Source organism: Panthera leo, chromosome B1 (assembly GCF_018350215.1).
Source record: "Panthera leo isolate Ple1 chromosome B1, P.leo_Ple1_pat1.1, whole genome shotgun sequence".
Classification (NCBI taxonomy): Eukaryota; Metazoa; Chordata; class Mammalia; order Carnivora; family Felidae; genus Panthera; species Panthera leo.
This window is the reverse complement of record NC_056682.1, coordinates 104,436,892-104,459,273: the sequence shown is the minus strand read 5'-3', so window position 1 is coordinate 104,459,273 and position 22,382 is coordinate 104,436,892. Positions and strand designations below refer to the sequence as shown.

General features: G+C 33.8%; 1 protein-coding gene across 2 annotated transcripts in view; it reads left to right on the top strand.

The window, feature by feature from the left end:
* MYOZ2 (myozenin 2) overlaps positions 1-22,382 on the top strand; it is a 40,738-nt gene that overhangs the window by 4,026 nt on the left and 14,330 nt on the right. For both annotated transcript variants that reach the window (XM_042933932.1, XM_042933933.1), the window contains exons 3-4: positions 11,881-12,050; positions 17,478-17,607. In XM_042933932.1, the coding sequence (XP_042789866.1) occupies positions 11,881-12,050; positions 17,478-17,607 (300 nt within the window). The remainder of the gene's footprint in view (positions 1-11,880; positions 12,051-17,477; positions 17,608-22,382) is intronic.

Genomic DNA, 22,382 nt, shown 5'->3' with positions numbered 1-22,382 from the left:
TTCCCGGCACACAAAAGAGGACTGAGCAGACTGTTTTGGTGACTTCAGGAAAAGAGTTTAGCTTTGTGGTCTGAAAACAGGAAGCCCAGGTTCTAAAGGGAGTGCTGTTGTTGATAGGGTACCAGGAGCCCTGGGTTCCAGACTAGCCATTGGATTGCTCATCTGAACATGAGGAGGTTGGATTTGCTGATACATTTAATTCTTTTCTTTTAGCTTTTATTCATTTATTTTGAGAGAGAGAGAGTGAGAGAGAGTCCGGGGGGGGGGGGGGGGTCAGAGACAAAGGGAGAGAGATAATCCCAAGCAGGGTCTGTCAGCACAGAGCCTGATGTGGGGCTTGATCCCACAACTCTGAGATCATGACCTGAGCTGAAATCAAGAGTCAGACTCTCAACCAACTGAGCCATCCAGACGCCCCAACCAATACATCTAATTCTAAAATTCCATGATTCTAATTTACTGAACTTTGTGCCAAAGTCAAACATCAATGTGTTTGAGTTTCTCCACCAATAACAAAGACGATGATAATATTGACATAAATTGTAAGGGCACTTTGAAAAGTACAGAGTGTAAAATCTAGAAATTCAGATGGAAGACTGTGAAGATTCTTTTTGCTTTTCCTGTATCAGCCTATCTTAAACTGTAATTAACCAAGTCATCAGTGTCAAAATAAGGACACCAAGAAGGCCTTAAATACCAGAGACAAAATACAAAAAGTATGCGGGAGAAAAAGATTTTAACCTAATGCTTCAGTGTACAAGTTTATTAGTTTTCTTTGGTTTCAATTTTGACATTAGCATTCCAAAACTCCAAGAAAAAAGCATGTTTTATTTTGAAAAGTTGTGTGCAGTAACATCTTGTAAATTCATAGATTTTCTGAGCATGCCATAGGTTCTTAATTTTCTAATAAGACCCTTCAGAGAAGTGGCTGCAGAGAGCTAGGCTAAATTTTAGCTAATACCCAAATTGAAATCACAGTGAATAAATCCAGCCACACTATATGTATACTATCATCTGAATTTCCTTCTTGTCTTTTTCATTCTAAAATGCTCTACAAGTACATCTCATAAACAGTCCTAAATGGTTGCATAATTCAAATTGTAGAATTCAATACATTGGTAATCTCATTTCTTAAATGTTTATAAATTTATAGTTATTAAACAATAATATTTTGATGGCAAGTTTTTGAAAACTTTACAAAATAGTCTTAGAACTCAAATCAAGGCAAAGAGATATAAAATAGGAAAGTAAAGAATCTCAGAGGTTTTAAAAATCAACTTTTTAATGTAAAGAAAATTATTACTGATATTATCAATTGCAGACTTTTCCAGCATTATTCAAAATCACAGTCTGGACTATTATCTTTCATGTAATATGTATATATGGTTGTTACATTTTAAAATAAAGTATATTTTATGGACTATATTCAATTAAAACAGGCCATCTATAAGCAGTCAGAAGAGACCTGTACAAGTGCAGAGAAAATATATGGCCTCAGGCTTCTTAGTAAATCAATAGGACCACCCTAAAGCAAGTCAATTTCCATTAACTTCCCTCCACTCTTTTTGTCTATTCCACCAGAATGGCAACTGCCAGGGAATCGTGGGGAAGTAGATTTTTAAAAGATCTTTTGTCTTACTACAACTATGTATAAGTGGTATCTTTATAGACTATGATCTAGATTCATGGGTCTAACTAAATATGTAGCTTTTGGTATGATCAAAATTTCATCTTAAATATGTAGGACTACCTGTGCGCAATCAATCATTGTTGATGAAGTTTCAGAATGTCAACCTATGAAATAAATGTGGAAAAAAAAGAATGTTTCCCTTTGGAGGAACTGAAGTCCAGTTTTGTTCATAAGACTATGCACTGACAGAGGTTTGAAAAAGGAACTGTTCATGTTTTCGAAGATTACATATTCTCTCAATAAAATGCAATTTTCCATTTGGTTTCTAATACTCACAGTAATGGAGCTCCTCAGTATGAAAAGTAGGAGAGTATACTCAAAAACCAAATATTTGAACTTATAAAAAATGTTTATTTTGAGAGAGAGAGAGCGCGTGTGCACCCGCAAGTAGGGGAGGGGCAAAGAGAGAAGAAGAGAGCGAGAGAATCCCTAGCAGGCTCTGCACTGTCAGCACAGAGCTCAATTTGGGGCTCAATCCCAGGAAGAGTGAGATCATGACCAGAGCTGAAATCAAGAGTCGGATGCATAACTGACTGAACCACCCAGGTGCCCCAAAATATTTGAACTTTTTAATGTAAGATTTTGGATCTTAATTTAACCACAAAATATTTTACATTTGAGGACACTACTGAGGAAGAATATTAGTAACAATTATTTAATATTTCTAGCAGATTAAAACTTGTAGGATTTTTGTGGAAATTAATTTGATTATGGTGAAGACCCTCCAGTTATGTATCTATATCAAATTATAATTAAATAATCAACTATTCATAAATAATTGAAATAGTAGCAAAATACTATATTCCAAATCCTATAAAATCTTTAAAGAATGAAGGGAAAATTCTGGATGATTATAAATGACATCAATAGGAAAGTATGCCTAGTAATATTATTTTCAATAGATGATCTAATGCCACAAAGACAAGCTTCTAATCCATCAGGGCAAAGATATGTATCCTGAACAAGTTATATCATTTATCAGGCATCCAGATTAAACACACTGTTAAGACCCTGCAGACGGGTTTGCGATAAAGGGCAGAGAACAGCTGAACTTGAATTCTATGTGCTCAGTTGACAGTATTCTTCACTCTGAAAGTTTCAGTAATGAAAGTGTTCATATATTAGATTCCCCAACTCACAGATGGTCTGGAACTCCTGCTCCATTTACCTAATAAATTTAGCTATTGGAAGGGAAGGGAAGAAAACCTTGGAGAATTTAGATATGCCTTTCATTGTTTGTTTCTTTATGCAGAATGTGTTGACTTAACATATTCCTTTATCTAGGTCTTTGTTAGTAAATATTTAAAAACTGGTTCTTTAGGGGGTAGAATGCCTTGGTTTGTAGAGTTTGCCAATTTCTATGGTATAAATATTCCCACCATGGCCAATTTCAAGATACCATCAAGAAGACACTGAATGCAGAATTAGAAAAAGATGTGCAGTAATACATTATATAGTATTTCCACTATTCACATACAAATAGATATAAATAACATCAGGAGCACAGATAATAGCAAAAAGCAATAAAAGACAAAGGCAGAAAGTAATACTTTTTGAGTATTTATTGCTTTGTTTTAAATATACTTTAAATACTATTTATATAAATTTTAATATGGTTGTGTTCGTTGAAGTTAACTACTGGCTCACAGAATTCTTGAAAGTTTATCATTTGATTCTTCTGAGCCACATACAAGCTTGCTGTAGCACTGACTTATCACCTAGTACTTCTGGCTCCAGAGATCCTTAATATTGTCAGATGGTCACTCAAAGTCACAGATGGGAGAAAATGTAGACTTAGAGGAAGTGGAATGGAGCATGAAGAATAAGAGGTTGGGCTATTATTTTGTGTGCCTTCTCCTCCTTTTTCCTTTTTGTCTCTTACTTCCCCTCTCTCATGGTATAAATTTGCAAGTAATAACAGACTGTATCAGCTGGTTATTTCTTTGTACACCCTGACCCTGAAAGTTCCTCGTGGCTCTTACTGAACATCTATTCCTTGTAGCAGCTTGAATGATGGTTCTAGTGCTTTGCTAAAAAGGAGTGAATGCTTCTTAGAAACCAGATGAGTCTGTGGCCAGGGTATATCCATTTTTGTTATAGCTCTGCTCTCTGCTCTCTTTCCTCTTTGAGGCCCCCACTTCTGGGCTCTCTGGCTGGCCTTCCTCACTCATCCTTATGACCCCAATCCTAATATACTTTTTGGACCTACATCAGTGAGATGAAAATCTAGAGAGAATAACTACACCAGCAGGTTCTTAGTCAGAAGCCAACTAGCTTAAACAATAAAGGTAATTTATGGCTCACATATCTGAAAAGTTCAGAGGTGATCTGGTAGGGCTTCTTCATCTAGCAACTCAAGTATGCCACCAAGGATTCTCCTGTTTCTCTTTGTTTTGATTTCCTTGGGATAAGCTTCATCCCAAGCCTGGCTCAATACTCTACCATGTACCTGCCAAAAGTTTCCTGGATGATATACTTCCATGTTTTCATGCAGCAGGATACAGAAAGCATCTTTGGCATATTTACAGAGACAAGTCCTGATATTCACTCTCATTGGCCTGAGTCAGGTCACATACTTGCTTCTGAATCAATCACAAAGCGGATCAACTCCTGTCAAACCCACCCTAGAAGACTACCATCAAATACAGAGGCCAGCAGGATGGAATCTAATTTGTGGCTATTTCAGAAAGGTTGGTGGTATCAGCTAATATTAGGGGCCATTAGGAAAAGGGAAATAAGATAAAAAACATTTTCTCAAATTTGCGTCTGGAGTCACAAAATTAGACTTATGCCGTAGATTGAAATTTTAGAAGGTACAGAAGGCAATAATAATATGTCAGTCCTTTATCTTAACACCTCTATTTTCATTTAACTGTTTGTAATGACACAAATCAGTAACAGAAATGAGGAGGAAGAAAAAAGTTGCATTTCTGTTTTGGTTTCTTTATGGAAAAGCCTTGTGGTCTTAATTGTAAGGAGAAAGATTCCATTACTATTAAGATTGTCATCTTTGCATTTTCTAGTGGCTGCCTGCCGTGGAGCATTTTTCATTTCCTGAAAATGTCCCATTGAAAGTTTTTTCAGAAAAACCGAAATTTGTTTAAAAACATTATTTGGAATATATAATTATATCATGTGGAGTATGTATTTCTGGAAAAGGTTAATGGAAAAAAATCTGTGGATTTCAATTTTTTGTGTTATTATTTCATTCTCTCTCTGTCTCTCTGCTAATTAAATTGTTTTGAGAAACATTTAAAGGCAATTCCCCCCTCCCATAGTGATTGCACTATGTTAGTATAAGCAATACTGTTTCTCTTGTCTTTTGTGATCTAAAGGGAATTGCTGTTTTGATTATAGAAACAAAAAGTTGAAACAGCCCACCCTGTCACTCCCTCTAGAATATATTGAATATATATGAGTGAATATATATATTCAGTATATAATATGCATATATATATATGTATATGTATACTGAAAAATACACTGAAAATTAACCCGGCTTCTCTTTCCATGTTCCAAGCACACAGTAACAAAGATTCCAAACACTTGTAAATAAATGAAGGTGAATATTCCCTGTAGAACTCAGCAGGGCTGGCAAACAAATCCTAGGAAACTGTTATAAAACACCATCATTTACTTTGCTCTGTTCTTCCTGTCTTCTGAAGCTCTGCCCTTTCCAGAATGTCATATAGTTGGAATCAGACAGTGTGTAGCTTTTACAGACTTTACAGCAATTTTTACTTAAGGATTATTCATGTCTTTTCATAGCTTGGTAGCTTTCTTTTTTTCTTTTTTCTTTTTTTTTTTTGAGAAAATTGTAGTTCATATGCAAATATACAAAGTTCTCCCATCATGTACCTTTTCTCAATTTCTCCCAAGGTAACATCTTGCAAAGCTATAATACACTGTCACAACCAGAATATTGTCATTAATACAGATAAGAGACTCTGACCAATCACTAATCTACTCCTTTTTTCTCTCTATTTTTTCATTTCAAGAATACTATATAAATTATATAGACACCATATGTGTATATACAGTGTGTAACCTTTGAAGATTGGCTTTTTTCACTTACTATAATTTTCTACAGTTATGTATGTTTCAATAGTTTGTTTCTTTTTATTGCTGAGTACCATGGTATGAATGGACTGCAGTGTTTTTAACCATTTACCCATTGAGGTGCATCTGGATTGTTTCCATTTTGTTTTGAATTAAGAATTTGGCTACTATGAACATTTGTACATAGGTTTTTGTGTGAACATGAGCTTTCATTTCACTGGGATAAATGCCCATTATTACTGTTAGTTCTATGTTCATTTTTTAACAGATATTACTAAATTACTTTCTACAGTGGCTATACCATTCTACATTTCCAATAAGAATATATGAATGATCCAGTTTTTCCATACCCTCCCCAGAATTAGGAACTATCACTATTTTTCATTTCAGCCATTCTGGTAGTGACATATCATTGTGGTCTTAATTTGAATTTCCTTAATTTGCATTGACTAATGAAGTTGCACATCTTTTTGTATGCTTATTTGCTATGTGTACATCCTCTTTGGTGAAATGTCTCTTCATGTCTTTTGCCCATGTTCTAATTGGATTGTTTGCATTTTACTGGCAAGTTTTGAGAGTTCTTTATATATTCTAACTTGTTGTCAAATAGGTGTTTTGCAAATACTGTATCCCACTCTGTAGCTTGTCTTTTCATCCTCATAACAATCTTTCTCAGAGTACAAATTTTTAACTTTGATGAAGTCCAATTTATCAAATTTTCCTTTAATGAATTGTACCTGTGTCATCAAGTTTAACAGTGTTTTGCCGAGCCCTAGATCCCAAAGTTATGGTCGTGTGATTTTTCTTCTTTAGCATGTTAATATGATGGAATGCATTGATTTTTGAATATTGAACCAGCCAGTATCCATGAAATAAATCACACTTATTCATAGCATAGAATTCTTTTTATATATTAATTCTAATTACTAATATTTTGTTAAGGATTTTTGCTTCTATATGCATGAGGAAAATTGGTCTTTAGCTTTCTTTTTTATGTGTTGTCTTTGGTTTTGGTATGGGGGTAATATTAGCTTAATAATGAATTGGGAACTGTTCTCTCATCTTCTATTTCCAGATAGAGATTATGTAGCATAGGGTGTTAATTCTTTAAATGTTTGGTAGAATTCTCCAGTGAAATTATCTAGTTCTGAAGATTTCTTTTTTTTGGAGATTTAAAAATTATAAATTTGGCTGCCTTATAGTTATAGGATTAATGAGATTATGTACTTCATATTGAGTGAGATGGGATACTTTGTGCTTTTCAGAAATTGGTGAATTTTTTTAAGTTTTCAAATACATGTGAATTTATGTATAAAGTTTTTCATAGTGTTCTCTTAATATCCATTTGCTATCTGAGGTGTCTGTAGTGATATCCCTTGTTTTGTTCCTAACATTGGTAGTTTGTGTCTTTTATTTTTTTGTCTGTGTCAGTCTAGCTAGAGATTTGTCAATTTTATTGATCTTTCAAAAGCCAACTCCATGCTTAACAGGTTTTTAATTTCTGCTGTTATCTTTATGATTTGTTTCCTTCTGCTTGCTTTGGGTTTATTTTGCTCTTCTTTTTCTAGGTTTTTGAGGTGGAAGTTTAGGTTATTCATTTGAGACTTTTTTTAATGTATGCATTTAGTACTATAAATGTCCCTCTCTGCACTGCATTATCTGTGTCCCGTAAATTTTGCCATACTCTATTTTTATTTTCATTCAGGTCTGTGAATTTTTTATTTCCCTTGAGACTTCCCCTTTGACACATAGATTATTTAAAAGTATGTTGTTTACTTTACAAATGTTTGGAAATTTTCCTATTATCTTTCTGTAACAGATTTCTGGTGTGATTCCATTGTAATCAGAGATCATGCTCTGTACAATTTTACTCTTTTACATTTGTTGAGGTTTGTTTAATGGCCCAAGATATGGTCTACCTTGGTATATGTTCCATGGGCACTTGAAAAGAACATGCTTTCTGTCGTTCAGTAAAATATTCTATAAGTGTCAGTTAGACCTTCCTGGTTAATGGTATTATTGAGTTGTTTTATATCCTTGCTGATTTTCTGTCTGTTGCTCCATCCTGTTAAGAGAGGGATGTTGAAGTCTCCAACTATAATTATGGATTTGTCTATTTCTCCTTTCACTTCTTTAGTTCTTTTTGTTGTTGTTGCTGCTGTTTGGTGCATACACATTTAGAATTTCTAGGTCATCTTGGTGGATTGATACTTTAATCATTATATAATGCCTTCTCTGTCTCTGGTAATTGTCTTTGCTCTGAAGTTCAGTTTATTTGATATTAATATGACCACTCCTGATTTCCATTGATTAATATTTGATCTTGATATATATTTTTCTACCCTGTTACTTTCAATTTACCTGTAGTTTCAACTCACTTATTTGAAGTGAGTTTTTTGTAGACATCATATAGTCTGGTCATATTTTTTAATTCAATCTACTAGTCTTGTCCTTTGGTATATTTAGAGCATTTATATTTGATGTGATTATTGATGTGTTAGAGCTTAACTCTATCATTTTATTTTTTGTTGCCTCTGTTTTTCATTTCTGCTTTGTTTTTCCTATTTTTATATGGAATACTTAAACATTTTTTAATATTTCCATTTCTATTTATCTTTGTGATTTCAAGTCTATCTGTAATAGCTTTTTTAGTAGTTGCACTAAGAATTACATTACATATGCCTAACTTTTCAAAGTCTACTGATGTTGTTACTTTATCAGTTCAAGTATGAAAACTTTACTTACTTTCATGTCCCTTTATCCTCCTCTGTTTATAATATAATTGTCTTAACTTTTTCTTATGCATACATTTATAGTTATATCAGAGACTTTTATAGTTTTTGCTTCTAATATCAAGCATAATTTGGAAGACTCAAGAGGAGAAGGGAAGCTTATTGCATTCTTATTCTTATGTTGCTTACTGTATTCTTTGCTCCATCTTTTATTGTTTCCCTTCTGTTTAAAGAACTTTCCTTAGCTTCTTGCAATGGTCTGAATGTTTGGGTCCCCCACAAATTCATATACTGAAATCCTAATGCCCCTGTGATGGTATTACATGATGGTGATTAGGTTATGCAGTGGGGTCCTCATGAATGAGGTTAATGCCCTTATAAAAGAAGTACAAGAGAGCTACTTTGTCCCTTCCACCATGTAAGAACACAGCAAGAAATAATCAGTGTGTAACCCAGAAGGGGGCTTTCACCAGACTTCCAGCCTCTAGAACTGTGAGAAATAAATTTGTTGTTTAGAAACCACTAGTCTTGTATTTTGGCAGAGCTGCCTGAACCATTGTTTAGGATAGGACTCCAGGAAACAAATTCTCCTAGTTTCCCCTCTTCTGAAGATGTCTCAATTTCTCCTTTATTTCTGAAGGATATTTTAACTGGGTATCAGATTCTGGGTTGACAACTTTTTCTTTCAGTACCTTTGTGCTACTTCCTTTTGGTTTCAATGGTTTCTGGTGAGAAATTCATTGTCATTCTCCTTTTTTTCCTCCTTAAAGGTAAGTTGTCATTTTTCCTGGCTGCTTTAGTTTTTAGAAGATTACATAATGTTGTGAAGTTCTATAAATTTATCTTGTATAGGATTCTCTTAGCTTCTTGAACCTGTAGATTTATGTCTCTTGCCTGCTTTGGGGAATTTTTAACCATTATTTCTTTGGGTACTTTTCCAGCCCTACTTCCTTCTCCTCTCCTGGGACTTCAATGATACAAATGCTGTATCTTCTGTTCTAGCCCAATTAATACCTAAGGCTTTCTTTGTTTTCTTTTTTAGTCTATTTTTTTTTTCTCTGTTGTTCTTATTGGGTGATTTACATTATTCTACCTCCCAGTTCACAGACTTTTTTTTCCATTCTCCCCTCCATTCTGTTACTGATTCCATCCACTGAACTTTTACTTTGGTTATTATATTTTCAGTTCTGAAGTTTCCATTTGGTTCTTTACATCTTTTATTTTGCTGCCATGGCTTTTTATTTCTTTGCTGAAGCTTTCTATTTTTTCATTTGTTTCTAAGAGCTTTGTAATTGCTCTTTGAAGCATTTTAATCATGGCTGCTTTAAAATCTTTGTTGTGTAATCTTAACATCTCAGTCATCTCATGTTGGCATCTGTCTTTTTTTCATTTGGTTTGAGATCTTCCTGGTTCTTCGTATGATAAGAGATTTTTTTTATTTGAACTTAGAAAATTTCGTTTTATGTTCTAAGACCCTTGCTCTTATTTAAGCCTTCTTTTTCATTTATCTTAGTCTAACACTGCTTCAGCGGGAAAGGAGAGCGCCACCTCATCACCGTCAGGTGGAAGTAGTAATACAGGTTTCCTGCTTGTCCTCCATTGAAACTTGAGGGGAAGAACTCTTTGTTACTGCTGGGGGGGGAGTGGTCATTTGAAATCCCCACATGGTCTCCACTAACACTGCAGGGAGGGAAGGTTGTTACTGGCCAATAATAATGAAAGTCCCAGTTTCTTCCCTGGCTTCTCTGACAACACCCCAGTGGGAGTATTGTGGCACCTTTTTACAGCCTCAGAAGGGTAAAATTCTAGGCTCCCCACTTAGCTTTTTTTGATGTGGGTAGGACCAAAGTTTTTTCTTTGGTATTTTGCTGAGGTAGAATGGCTATCGTCTAAAAGTTTTCTTTTTTCTAGGCTGCTCCTTTCCTGGTCTTTTTGCCAATAACAGTCTTTTATTAGGGCTTTTTTTTTTTTTTTTGTCTGCACTTGGTCTGTCTGGCTTGCTAGCATCTTAGCTCCAAGTCTGGGATTTTGTAGCTAAAAGAAAACTCAGAGAATTCACCACCATGTTGTTCCTTGAGTTGTGAGGTCCCTAGCTATTTGCCTTCTTCTCCCCATCTTTCAGAGTCATCTCATGTTTGTTTTATACATAATGTTCAGGATTTTTAGTTGTATTTAGCAGAGGTATAGGGAAAGTATATCCACTTTCTCAGAAACAGAAGTCTTTATATTATTAGTTTTATGATTAGTGGAACTCTTCTTCATGTAACATCAAAATATGTAAACAAACTGATTTTTTTTCCAAAGTAAAATAAGGAGAAAATTTAAGTAATTCTGTTGTTTCATCCTTAAATACCACCAAAAGCCCAACTACTAAGGTTAATTTGTCCCATTGTCAAAGAATGTCATCCCAATCAATCAGCATAATTATTTATTTTACTAGTGGCCCAGTTTTTCTTCCTGTACACTTCCTGGCCCAGTGTACAGTGGCAAGAGTATTCTGTGCATGACACAGAAATATATTCTTGATTAAAGGAGAAAGTAGAGAGAAAAGTTTGATCTCTTTTGAGTTTTAAAAAAAATCCAGTACTAGAAATAAAAAATAACAGGCATTTACTGGACATCTCCCATATTTAAGGCATGGAAGACACAAAGATTAAAACAAAACAAAACAAAAATTGCAAACTATTAAATTAGTAAAATGGAATCAAGTAATTGTGATTCAGTGTGATGGGAATACAGAAAAGGCATGAATAATTATGAACACAGATTTTAGTGAAGGAATTCACATAAATAGCACTTAAGCTGGGTTGGGAAGGATTCTTCACTCAATACTCACCACCTGCCTACTTTATACTAGGCTCCTTGGTGGTGGCTGCAGAATGAATGGTATTTTGACAGTGATGGGGAAATGGATGGCATGAGTGGAAGGGTAGGCCTTCTAGTGATAGGGATAATTCAAACCAACACATAAAAATGTGGAGTGCCAAGTAAAACTTATTAAAACAACTATAAGCAGTGCTGTTTGAAAACTCATTAAATTTGGAAACACTAAATAATAACAGTGTTATTAGCTAACTTTCAGTCATTCTTTCTATGTGCCAGTTACCATTGCTAAGTGATTTATATGAAGCATTTTACTTAATCCTATCAACCCTATTCAGTGGGTATTATTACCATTAGCCCTCCTTTACAGATGAGGAGACCAAGGCTTAGAAAAATAAGTAACATATCCATAATCATACAGTTAGAAAATAAGGGAGCCAGGATTCAACCTAAAGCAATTTGAATAAAGAGTCTTTATTTAAGCCACTACATAGCAGGCAATAAATTATGGAATTTAGCAAAGCACTTACAAATGCTTACCTTGGGGTTTTCATACACATGAATGTTGTTTTACAGATGTAGATGGCATGCACCTGGGCAAAAAAGTCAGCATCCCCAGAGACATCATGTTGGAAGAATTATCCCACCTCAGTAACCGTGGTGCCAGACTATTTAAGATGCGACAAAGAAGATCTGATAAATACACATTTGAAAATTTCCAGTATGAATCTAAAGCACAAATAAATGTAGGTATAACCTGATCGTATGGTATCTAAATAAATGGGCAGCATTTCTAAGTGTATATGTATCACTAGATTCCCAAACAAGTGTTCTACATATTTATTTGACATATTTTCCCATTGATGCTGTTAGACTTTTTTTTTCTCATGATAATAAATAGTTGAGGTGAATAAACAAAAGAAGCATTGTATATGTTATGAGTGTCTTTTTAGTTCAGTAGGGACACTGCAAACCTGTAAATTTGGCACTGAAAAGCTGGTCTGCTCACTAAGAGGAGGGAGAGGGAGAGGGAGTGGAGGTTGGTGTAACTAAAAGTTTCCATGGTCTTATCACTGCTAGTTAAATGCTTGGGATGGAAACACTTCCAAAGCACATAGCACTCCACAAAGTAAGTATAAGCATTTTATTGGCTGAATACATCCTGGCACTGAAACGCGCCTGAGGACTACAGACACAGTTGAGCTCCTCTCACTCAAAGCATTTATTCCACATTGTGTAGGGAAGTCTGATTCCTATTAACAACAAACCAAGGTAGACAAAGCTCTTCAGGCAAAAGTTTCCCTCAGCTTAAAGTTAATAAACAAATGAACAAACTAATGACTTAAATTATGTTTTATGTATTATATTAATATTACATTATTCCATATATTTATATTATGTGTATATATATATACATATTTATTATATTATATATATTTTAAATGTCCTTATGAACACAATATATTCTATGGGGAGATTATAGAGGAAGAAGTTCATAGTAGGAAAACAACTAGCTTTGGGAAAATGGCTTTAAAAATAAAATACCAGTCATGAAGAATCAAAAAGGAATAAAGCATTGGTTCTAAATTTGAAGAAGTAGTGGAGACTACAATAAATACGTTTTATTTTCTAAAGGTTTCTTCCTGTAACTATGGGAAGTCTGTAAGTTTACTTGTGCATTTCAACCCAAACATTTGCCAGCTGCCCCCACTAATAAGTTGTTTTGAATGGACATCTCACATCTTTACAACAAATAGACTGGTTTCACTGAGATCTTTTATTATAATTACTAAAATACATTACAGAACTAACATCCACACCCACAAACACTAAAATTTTATTCATTCCTGAAATTTCTATTTCCCTGGTTAACAATAAATGTGAGGGGACTTCTTAAATAAAATAATTTCTTTTTCACATTAATGAGCATCATTTAATATCCATGGATTAAGTCTAGTTATAACTATGAATTTGGTTAGACATCAAATCTTACTGAACTATAATGTTTACATTAGTGAGGGATGATTTTTCACTTGAAGTCATGGATAAATATAATGTTATGTTACCCTATAATTATGTCCAGTATCTACATCCAAAAATGTGGATGTAATACAGTGTGAGCCTAAAATAATCCCTATCACAGCTGATGATGTCTAATTATATAATCATATTCTTTCATTAATGACTACAGAGGAGCAGCTTTAAAGAGTAGTATAAAATGAGGTGGCTTAAGGAAATTCTTTGAAAAGTCATCTACAAGTCTAAGCACCTGAATAAATGAATAAATCCAGTTTTCGTAACTTATACTTACATCTCTAAGTCCATGCCTTAACTACAATCCTGGAGGAAGGCACAATGAGTTTTTAAATGTCTTTATGAACACAATATAGTCTTTCATCACTAGTATCTCAAATTACTGACAACAGCCTGTAGCCAAATGTTTTGATTATACATAAAAGGTAAGAATATGCCTTGATAGTTTTTCAGTATTCCTAAAAGGTTGAACATTAAATAAATAAAATAGTCTATAACAAGCATATTGAAATAAACAATCAAATGCCAATAAGTAACTTAGAGCAATAAACAATAATAACGTATGCAATGAACTAGTATGTCATTGAGTTACATAACCCACTCCAAAGTCTGTTGAAATCTACTCTCTCTTTTTTCTAAATGAGGAAAGTAATGTTCAAGGAAGTATATTAATTTGTCTTAAGCAACACTATAATAAATAAGATTGAAATCCAGCTCTCAGAATTTTAGAATTCTTGGCACTGACACTTATCATGGTGTAATTAAAGGAAACTGGGCTAGAAACCAGAAGACCAGGGTTCCGTCCTGGCTGTCCCACAAGCTGTGCAATTTGGAGTCCACTTAAAAGTTTTTTTAGCTTTCCTGGACCTCTTTTCTCATTTAGAAAATAAGAGAATGGACTAAAATGTTCTCTAAAGTGCCTTCTTTAATGATCTGTATTTAATTCTAAAAATGACCTGCATAATAAATCATTGAGGAAGAGAGAGTGAGCCACATTATATAATGATATATTTGCTTAATCAAGGCACTAAATTGCAACTTGGAGCAAGCCTTGTTCATATGATGGGAATTTAAAAACAATATTAGGCTCAGGTCTATTTCCATTCATTTATTTATACTTTGACAAATATTTAACGAATGTCTACTGTGTTCTAGATACTATGCTGGGAACTCATAGATAAATAAATACAGCCTTTGTGTAGTGAAGAAGAAACAAAGTAACATTGAAAGAAAACAGCTATTACTTATAATCTACTTCTTGAATCATCTTTATATGATTTATATCACATTTTCCTAATTTATTAACTACATTTTCTGGAATGAGCTTTTACTTTTACTGGTTCCCTCAAGCAATAAATATTGTCAAAATAATTGTTTAACTCTATATAAATGTCTTATTTTATTATAATCTTTAGGACATCATTAGATGAAAATATAAGCCAACTCCCTGGTAATTTATTGCCATTTGTCCAAATTCTAAGTACCATTTTAAAAATGAAAAAGCGAACGGCAGCTTTGAGCTTACTCTACTGCTAAGAAACCGTCAGAATTAAGCCACACAAACCTTATGACATAAATAACAGCAGAAAATGTGCTGTCTTGAAAAGAAATGAAAATACACTCCTTGCTACAAAGCCAATTTTGAAACCCTAGTTCATGAATTGATAAAATTCTTACACCAGTAGGCAAAAACTGAAATGGATGAAGAAAACAAGCATTTAAGGAAAAATAAAATAGAAGAATGATTCATGATAATTAAAATTAACTTCTATAAATCATTATAAAATGATATTGAGGAAAACAATCTCCATTTTATGGTGAAGACTACATATGGTTTTGGTAACTATGGACTTTTTTAAATCCTTAGAAATCTTAAATAATACTGGGGAAAGGGGAAGTATACAATAAAAAATAATTCTGAAATAAGACCAAACTAAATATACTGAGATTCCTAACATATATTTATTTTGTGCAAAAAATAACTTCTATGTATTTGGCAAAAATTATAGAAACATGTTTTTTTAAAATACCTTTTATTTCTACTGATATTTCAACAGAAATCATGTAATAGACATTATCCATGTGTTTATAACTTCTATGTTTATGACCCGTAAGATGCTGCTCTAGTTTTACTTTGTTTAGGGTCAACTTAACTGAAATAAAAAGAAACAGATTTTCATTTATCTTTTCAACTTCTCCTGAAGGGAATCACACAGGATGGAACTCTGTAATTTAAGGCTTATATCATAACTAAAGTAAGTTGCTACTCAACTATTATTAGGCTTTCTTTGTATATTTAACGATGACAATAGAGGTACTGGATGTCACCTGATAATTAATGACTAGCTAGACACAGTTGATTTTCCTGTTCAATAATCCCCAGGAAGAAGTCTTCAAAGAACATCGGTATTATGATTCTTAAATTACTGTAGGTAGAATGGTTTGCAAGTTTAGGTGAAATGTATCTCATGGACAAATTTCAGGTACTTAGAAAAAGAATTCTAAATTCGTGATGTTCCTATATTTATCTCAGTTGGCTTTTTATTTATAATTAAAGTTTTGAGAGGTGATGTAGGTTCAGAAGTGAGAAAAGATACCAGTCTAGTCTAGACTTAAATGTCTAACACTTAAGATAATTGCTACATTCAAAAAGCTAAATACTGATATTTCTGAGTATAACATTATTCTAGTCTTTAGAAATTGTTCCTTGTTGCCTATGGAATAAAATGCCAACTCTTCTGCTCAGTAATCAAGACACTGTGCTCACCTAATAAACATTATCTCTCATGTCTTTGCTCCTTTCCACAAGCCAGCTTCCCATTGCCAATATGTGCCCTATTCATTTCCACAGCAGCTTTATCCACGGTGTTGCAGAGAGTAAGGTGAATGTAAAAGGCACCTGGAGAGTGGCTGTGGGCAGGGAAAGCCTGAAAACGAAGATAAAATTTATTTAAGTACTAAAGTGTAAAATTATTTTTCACCAGATCATCTTAGAAATACATGTAAAAGTGAAAAAGCATTTAAAAAGGTTTTCTGCTTCTGTCACATAAAGTCAAAATTGGCTTTTATTTGCTATGCTCTTCACTAAATTTTTCTTTCTAAAGTTAAAAAAAATGACTAGGTACTTCTTAGATTGGCTTCTTCTTAAAACACACATATTTCTCATATCAAATTACAGCAATGCTTTATTATAGAGATAATGCCTAGCCTTGCTTCTGAAGACATCACCTATTACAATGTCTTTTTCTCTGTTAAAATGCAAATTAACTGTTTTTAAAGGTGCTATATTAGTGCCATAGAATAAACCCTAAATTATAATAGTAAAACAAATTCACCTAAAACTTAAAAGATGAACATCTCTTTTAAGCATTTTACTTCCTAGAAATCCCAGATTCTTCCTTCCTCCAAGTATATTTTTTATACACAACTAGAGTTCAAATTTTAGATTAAATTTTTAAACAAGACAAATTAAAGAATATAATTAAATCTCAGTATAAACAAAATAGTAATGTAACTGTGACTAAGCCAAATCTTTGGCCGGTATGCTCTATAATATTAGATTTGTAAAGACCTAAAAATGAAATAGATTCACCTTATAGGGACTTTGTGAATAGTACATTAAATAAGTGATACCAAGCCTTAGACACAGTGTCTGGCACATAGTGAGGCTCAATTAATTATTCAAAAAAATTATTTTAATGTTTATTTATTTTTGAAAGAGAGAGAGAGAGACAGAGGGCGAGCAGGGTAGGAGCAGAGAGAGGGAGACAGAGAATCTGAAGCAGGCTCCAGGTTCTAAGTTGTTAGCACAGAGCCCGAGGCCAGGCTCAAACCCACGAATTCAGAGATCATGACCCAAGTGGTAGTCAGATGCTTAACCGACTGAGCCACCCAGGCACCCCTCAATTAATTATTAACTGAAGTGTTGTCATAAAACAGATCCTAGGTTAGTATCAGTCAAATTTCTCATTCAATAACTTAACCAACTACATATAAATTATTGAAGCCCCAAGAAACAAGAAAGTGGCACTGTATTTAAGTTTTAAATATACAAATGGAGTCTTGCACATACGGTATCTCCTATTAGTGTGTCCAACATTTTTGAGTTTTCAGCAGAGTTTACTTTTGGTCAAATACAGCACAACATTGCCATGCAGAACGAGAAACTGGATGGAAGCAACTTGGAAGGTGGCTCACAACAAGCCCCATTTACTCCTCCCAACACCCCGGATCCACGAAGTCCCCCAAATCCAGAAAACATTGCACCAGGTAACTGTCCCCTTACAGACAATAAATCAAATAAATAGAATAAAATTGGTGTGTACTTAAATATATGACTCAGGTCATTTGGACCCTTCAATGAATGGTATCTAAATGACACGGCTTTGGTTATCATACGTCTATTTTTTGGTTAAGTTCAATATGAACATAAAGATTTAGTTCTAAGAAGTCATATAAAACATTTCCTATGTTCTTTCAAAAGTTTCATTGTATTTGTTGGCAATCATCTGTTATATTAAAAATTGAATCACTTGTAATGATATTGACATTCTATTTGTATAGGACTATAATTTATCAAGGGCTATGATATATATTGTCTTCTTTAATTTCAAAATAACTCTGACACATTTATTACAATCCTCATTGTACAAATTAAGAAACTGAGGTTATGAATGGCTATAAGTTCATATTGACTGATCAAGAATTAAATCCAGACACCAAATTTACAGATGCCTCCTGTAAGGTGACCTTGTGGAGATTGCTTTTATTATTCTCTGCTTTCTTAGAGGACTTTAAATGCAATTCTTTAAGATTGCATATTTGTTTAATATCTTAAAAGAGAACCAAATCCTTATCCAGTCAGTATATGTTATTTAGAAATTCTGTTAGATTTTGAAATACTAAATCTATCACAAAAATTATCTATTTAGACAACATCTTTTCAAAATAATTGATGGCAAGTACCTTCAAGTATTTCCTCAAGAGAATGTATAGATTTTTTAAAGGTTCAAATACTTTTATCTTGAAATTAGCAATACTTATGTCATATTTTTATAAACAGTAAATTTAGGAAAAGTAATTCTAGAATTCTCCTCAAACAACAGCAATAGTTTTTGAAAATATGTAAGTAAAGCAACTGTATCACATTTAATCTTACTTAAAAGTAAATTGAATGCCAGTCATTGATGACCTTAGATTTACTGACACTCTTATTGAACACCACAATGAGAAAAAGTATTGATATATACAATAAAATAACACTGAAGGAGACCAAATACACAATTAGAATGCATAGAATTCTGAAGTAAAGCATCGTGATAAAGTTCTTAGTTTTCCAGTAGCCTTTTTCATGGTAGGAAAGCAGGTAACAGATTTACATATACAGCATTAAGCACACAGGAGAAAAACAAGCTTTAGAATTGGACAGACCTGGGTTCAGCCTCCTAGCTCCTTCCATCCCCGCCTATTTCAAAATTGTGCTGGGAAATAAAGTAAATCTCTTTGAATCTCAGTTCCCTCAATCTGTAAAATAAGGAAAACAAATCTCACTGCACAGGGCTGTGAGAATTAAGTTTGATAAGTATAGTCCCAAGCATGTAATAAAGTATGGTAGTCCTCCTTTTCCACAGGAATATGCCCGAGACCCCAGTGGGTGCCTGAAACTGTGGACAGTAGTGAATTCTATGTATACAATGGTTTTTTCTATACGTACATACTTACTATAAAGTTGAATTTATAAATTAGGCACAGTCAGAGATTAACAACAACAATAATAAAGTAGAACAATTATAACAATATACTATAATGAAATATATGTGAATGTGGTCTCCGTCTCTCTTTCAAAATATCTTATTATTCTGTACTCTCCTGTCTTCTTGTGATGATGTGAGATAATAAAATGTTTGCATGGGGAGGTGTAGTGAGGTGAGTGAAGCAGGCCTTGTGTTAGGCTATTGACTTTCTGACCACATATCAGAAGGAGGAGCACCCGCTTGGGGACAGGATAGGACCATGATAACTGCCTTTAGCTGACACCGCAGAAAGTGAAACAAAGGATAAGTGGGGTACCATAGTACTTAGCTAAAGTTAATCCTTTCCTTATCAACTTTATATCCCTAAAACATAATAGAATACATACATATTATTTTAGCTCCAACCACTATGTGGCAACTACTTGCCTTCTAATGTTTGGAGTGTTTTTTTGTTTATTTTTTTAAGTAGCAAAGAGAAGACATATAGAAAGGCTTATTATGTTGGTTCAATCCAGTACTCTCAGCACGAAGTTAGAACTTTTATTATGTGGTCATCTTTATAAACTATGTAATTACAAAGGGAATAAAAAAAAATTCATCTCTACTCTCAAGGAATTCATGCATAGGGAGACAGGAAAAAGTTCACATTATATTTGTGGTCTCACTTTGCCTCTGCATATATAATTCAATATCATATATGCATTTTATTTATTTCAAAATAAATGAAATATATATATGAATATATAAATATAAATAAATATAAAGAGAAAGTTTAAAAGTATAAACTCATAGAGCTCTTTAAATCTATATATCCAATTATTAAATATTAGGAAATGTCTATGTAACACAGACTAAGAAAAGGAGGATTTTGGAGGTTATCAGATAGTTTGTCCTGAAGCAAGAGTAATGGATCCTTCCTCCTTGGTTGATAATTGAGGAAGCAAACTTCAGTTATCCTAATTTAGCAAAAAGATTTATTGGTTAACATGCCATGTATCTAAAATCGAACTTTTCTCAAACATGAATCAATAAGAGTATTACAGTGCCATAATACTGCAGGAATTAAGTTCCTTTGAACTGAAATGTTATCTTAAAGACATTATTTTAAAATCAAACAAGAAATTTTATCATGTAGCATTGCTGAAATGTAATGTATCTGAGAGCTTAAACATATGCACATTCTGTCCTATAAATCAGCACATCAGAAAAGAGTTATTAGTTAATTCTATTTATAAAAAGAAATTGGGAAACTTGGAATATTAAAAAAATGTGAAATGATTAGACCCCTTGTCATCCTTCAATGTAATAAAGGTTATAAAACCTTTAAAATTATTACAAACATGATGTAGAAACTTCAAAAGTATCCTGAGCAAAGTTGGTTAGGAATAAAATACACTAGAATGTACACTAGAATTATAGTTATGTGATCATTATGTTTATTGGTGGAAAAATACTGAGACAAAATACACACAGATAAAATAACTGTATTGGGGTAGTGGGATTTCAAGGAATTTTTAAAAATATAAAATTCTAAAATTTCCAGTTTCTAGATGGCTGACATTTGATCACTTTTAGGAAAGGAAGAGGACATTAAAATGTAATAGTTATGATAATGGAGTTATGTTTACAATACAAATGCAAAATGCCAGGAAAGTAACTCTCCTTTTCAGAGGGAGACAGGAAAGGCTAGATAGAAGAGGTAACTTCAAGCTAAGGCTTAAAATAGGAATTTGCAGGTGGCAAGAATTAGAAAAACATTCCAGGCACAGGGAACTAATGGAACAAGTAGGGAATCATAGGGGGACACAACAAGCTTCAGGTAGAGTGGACCCAAGTTCTGGAGCATTAAAGGGACAAGAGAATGGCAGGACATTGCCCTGGATGGGGCTAGGGCCACATGTGCAATGCTGAGTAATTTAGACTTTTGTCATGGGGAGCCATCTTAGCACCCTGAGAAAGGGAAGTCAGTGACAGGATCAGGTTTTCCAGTTAGAAAGGTCAGTCAGGCAGCAGTGTGGGACATGGGGGAAGGGTTGAGATCTAAAGGATTAGTATGAAGGCTATTGTGAAAGCCCAGGCAAGAGATGGTCAAGGTTAAAACCAAGGCAGTGGTAACAAAAATGAAGAAGATAGAGGGAATTTTCTAGAGCAAGGTTTCCCAATGTTCTTTTTGCAAATCCCTTCCCTAAGACTTGTAAGCCATACTTGAGACTTACCGAAATCAAATCTCTGGAGGGAAGAGCCCACTATCCACATTTTAAATATGTGCCCAAAGTTATTCAGCAACAAAGTTTAAGAGCCACTATTTTAAAAGTCCTTAAAAAGCACAGATGGTAATACTTAGTGATTTGTTGTGGGAATGAGGGAAAGTTTAGCATAATGCTTCTGTCTTGGGCATCTGAGGGTAGTGATAGCATTAAGGTAACCAGTATAGAAGAAGAAGCTAAATATATTAGAAACAGGCACATATAGGTCTAGACAGGTTATAAAGGATGGCAGGGGAATATTTGTTTGGACAAATGTAATGGGTGGTTGAACAGAAAGTCTTGGGGATTTAAAAATGTGCAATCATCAATATGTAGGCTACAAAGCCATGAATATAAATGGAATTTTTTTAGGCAGCATGTATAATATAAGAAAAGAGCTTTGAGTAACTAAGTGGCAAGCAGAAAAAAAGATTATTAGAAGAGATTATCATGAGATACTGAAGGCAATCAGAAGAAAATTAATAGTGCAAACAAATAACTGCAAGATTTGTTGGAGGAGATAAACTCTTTAGTGTAAAGAAAGGATAGGTGTGATTTGACAGAAGAAAATAGAAAACATTTTAGAGAAGAGAATCAGAGAAACTTAAAAAAGTAAGAGTGACCAAATGGTAAAGGGTTTTGACAGTGGAAAAGAGAATTATGCAAACGACACAATGAGGTAGTATGGTAGTGTAGATGGAGAGTACACAGCTGCCTTTGAATAACTTGAAGAATGTCACTTGATGCATGTGAACATGATTTAAAGTTTATGCCAGAAATTCGTGTGATTTTTAAACGGCACTTACAAAAAATTTCCAGCTCCCGCGAGAAGTTGAGGAAGTGAGACCGGAAGCAGAAAAGTTACGTAAGAAATCTTGAGGAACAAAGTAATCATGGGATGGACTCCTCAGGGAATAAGATCAGGGTCTGACTAAGATGGGGAAAACAAATTACTTCACCATTCTGAACCTTAAACGGTTTGCAGATCACTCAGCGATTTAAGATAGACAAGACCTAAGTATTACCTCTAATGAATCAGCTCCCA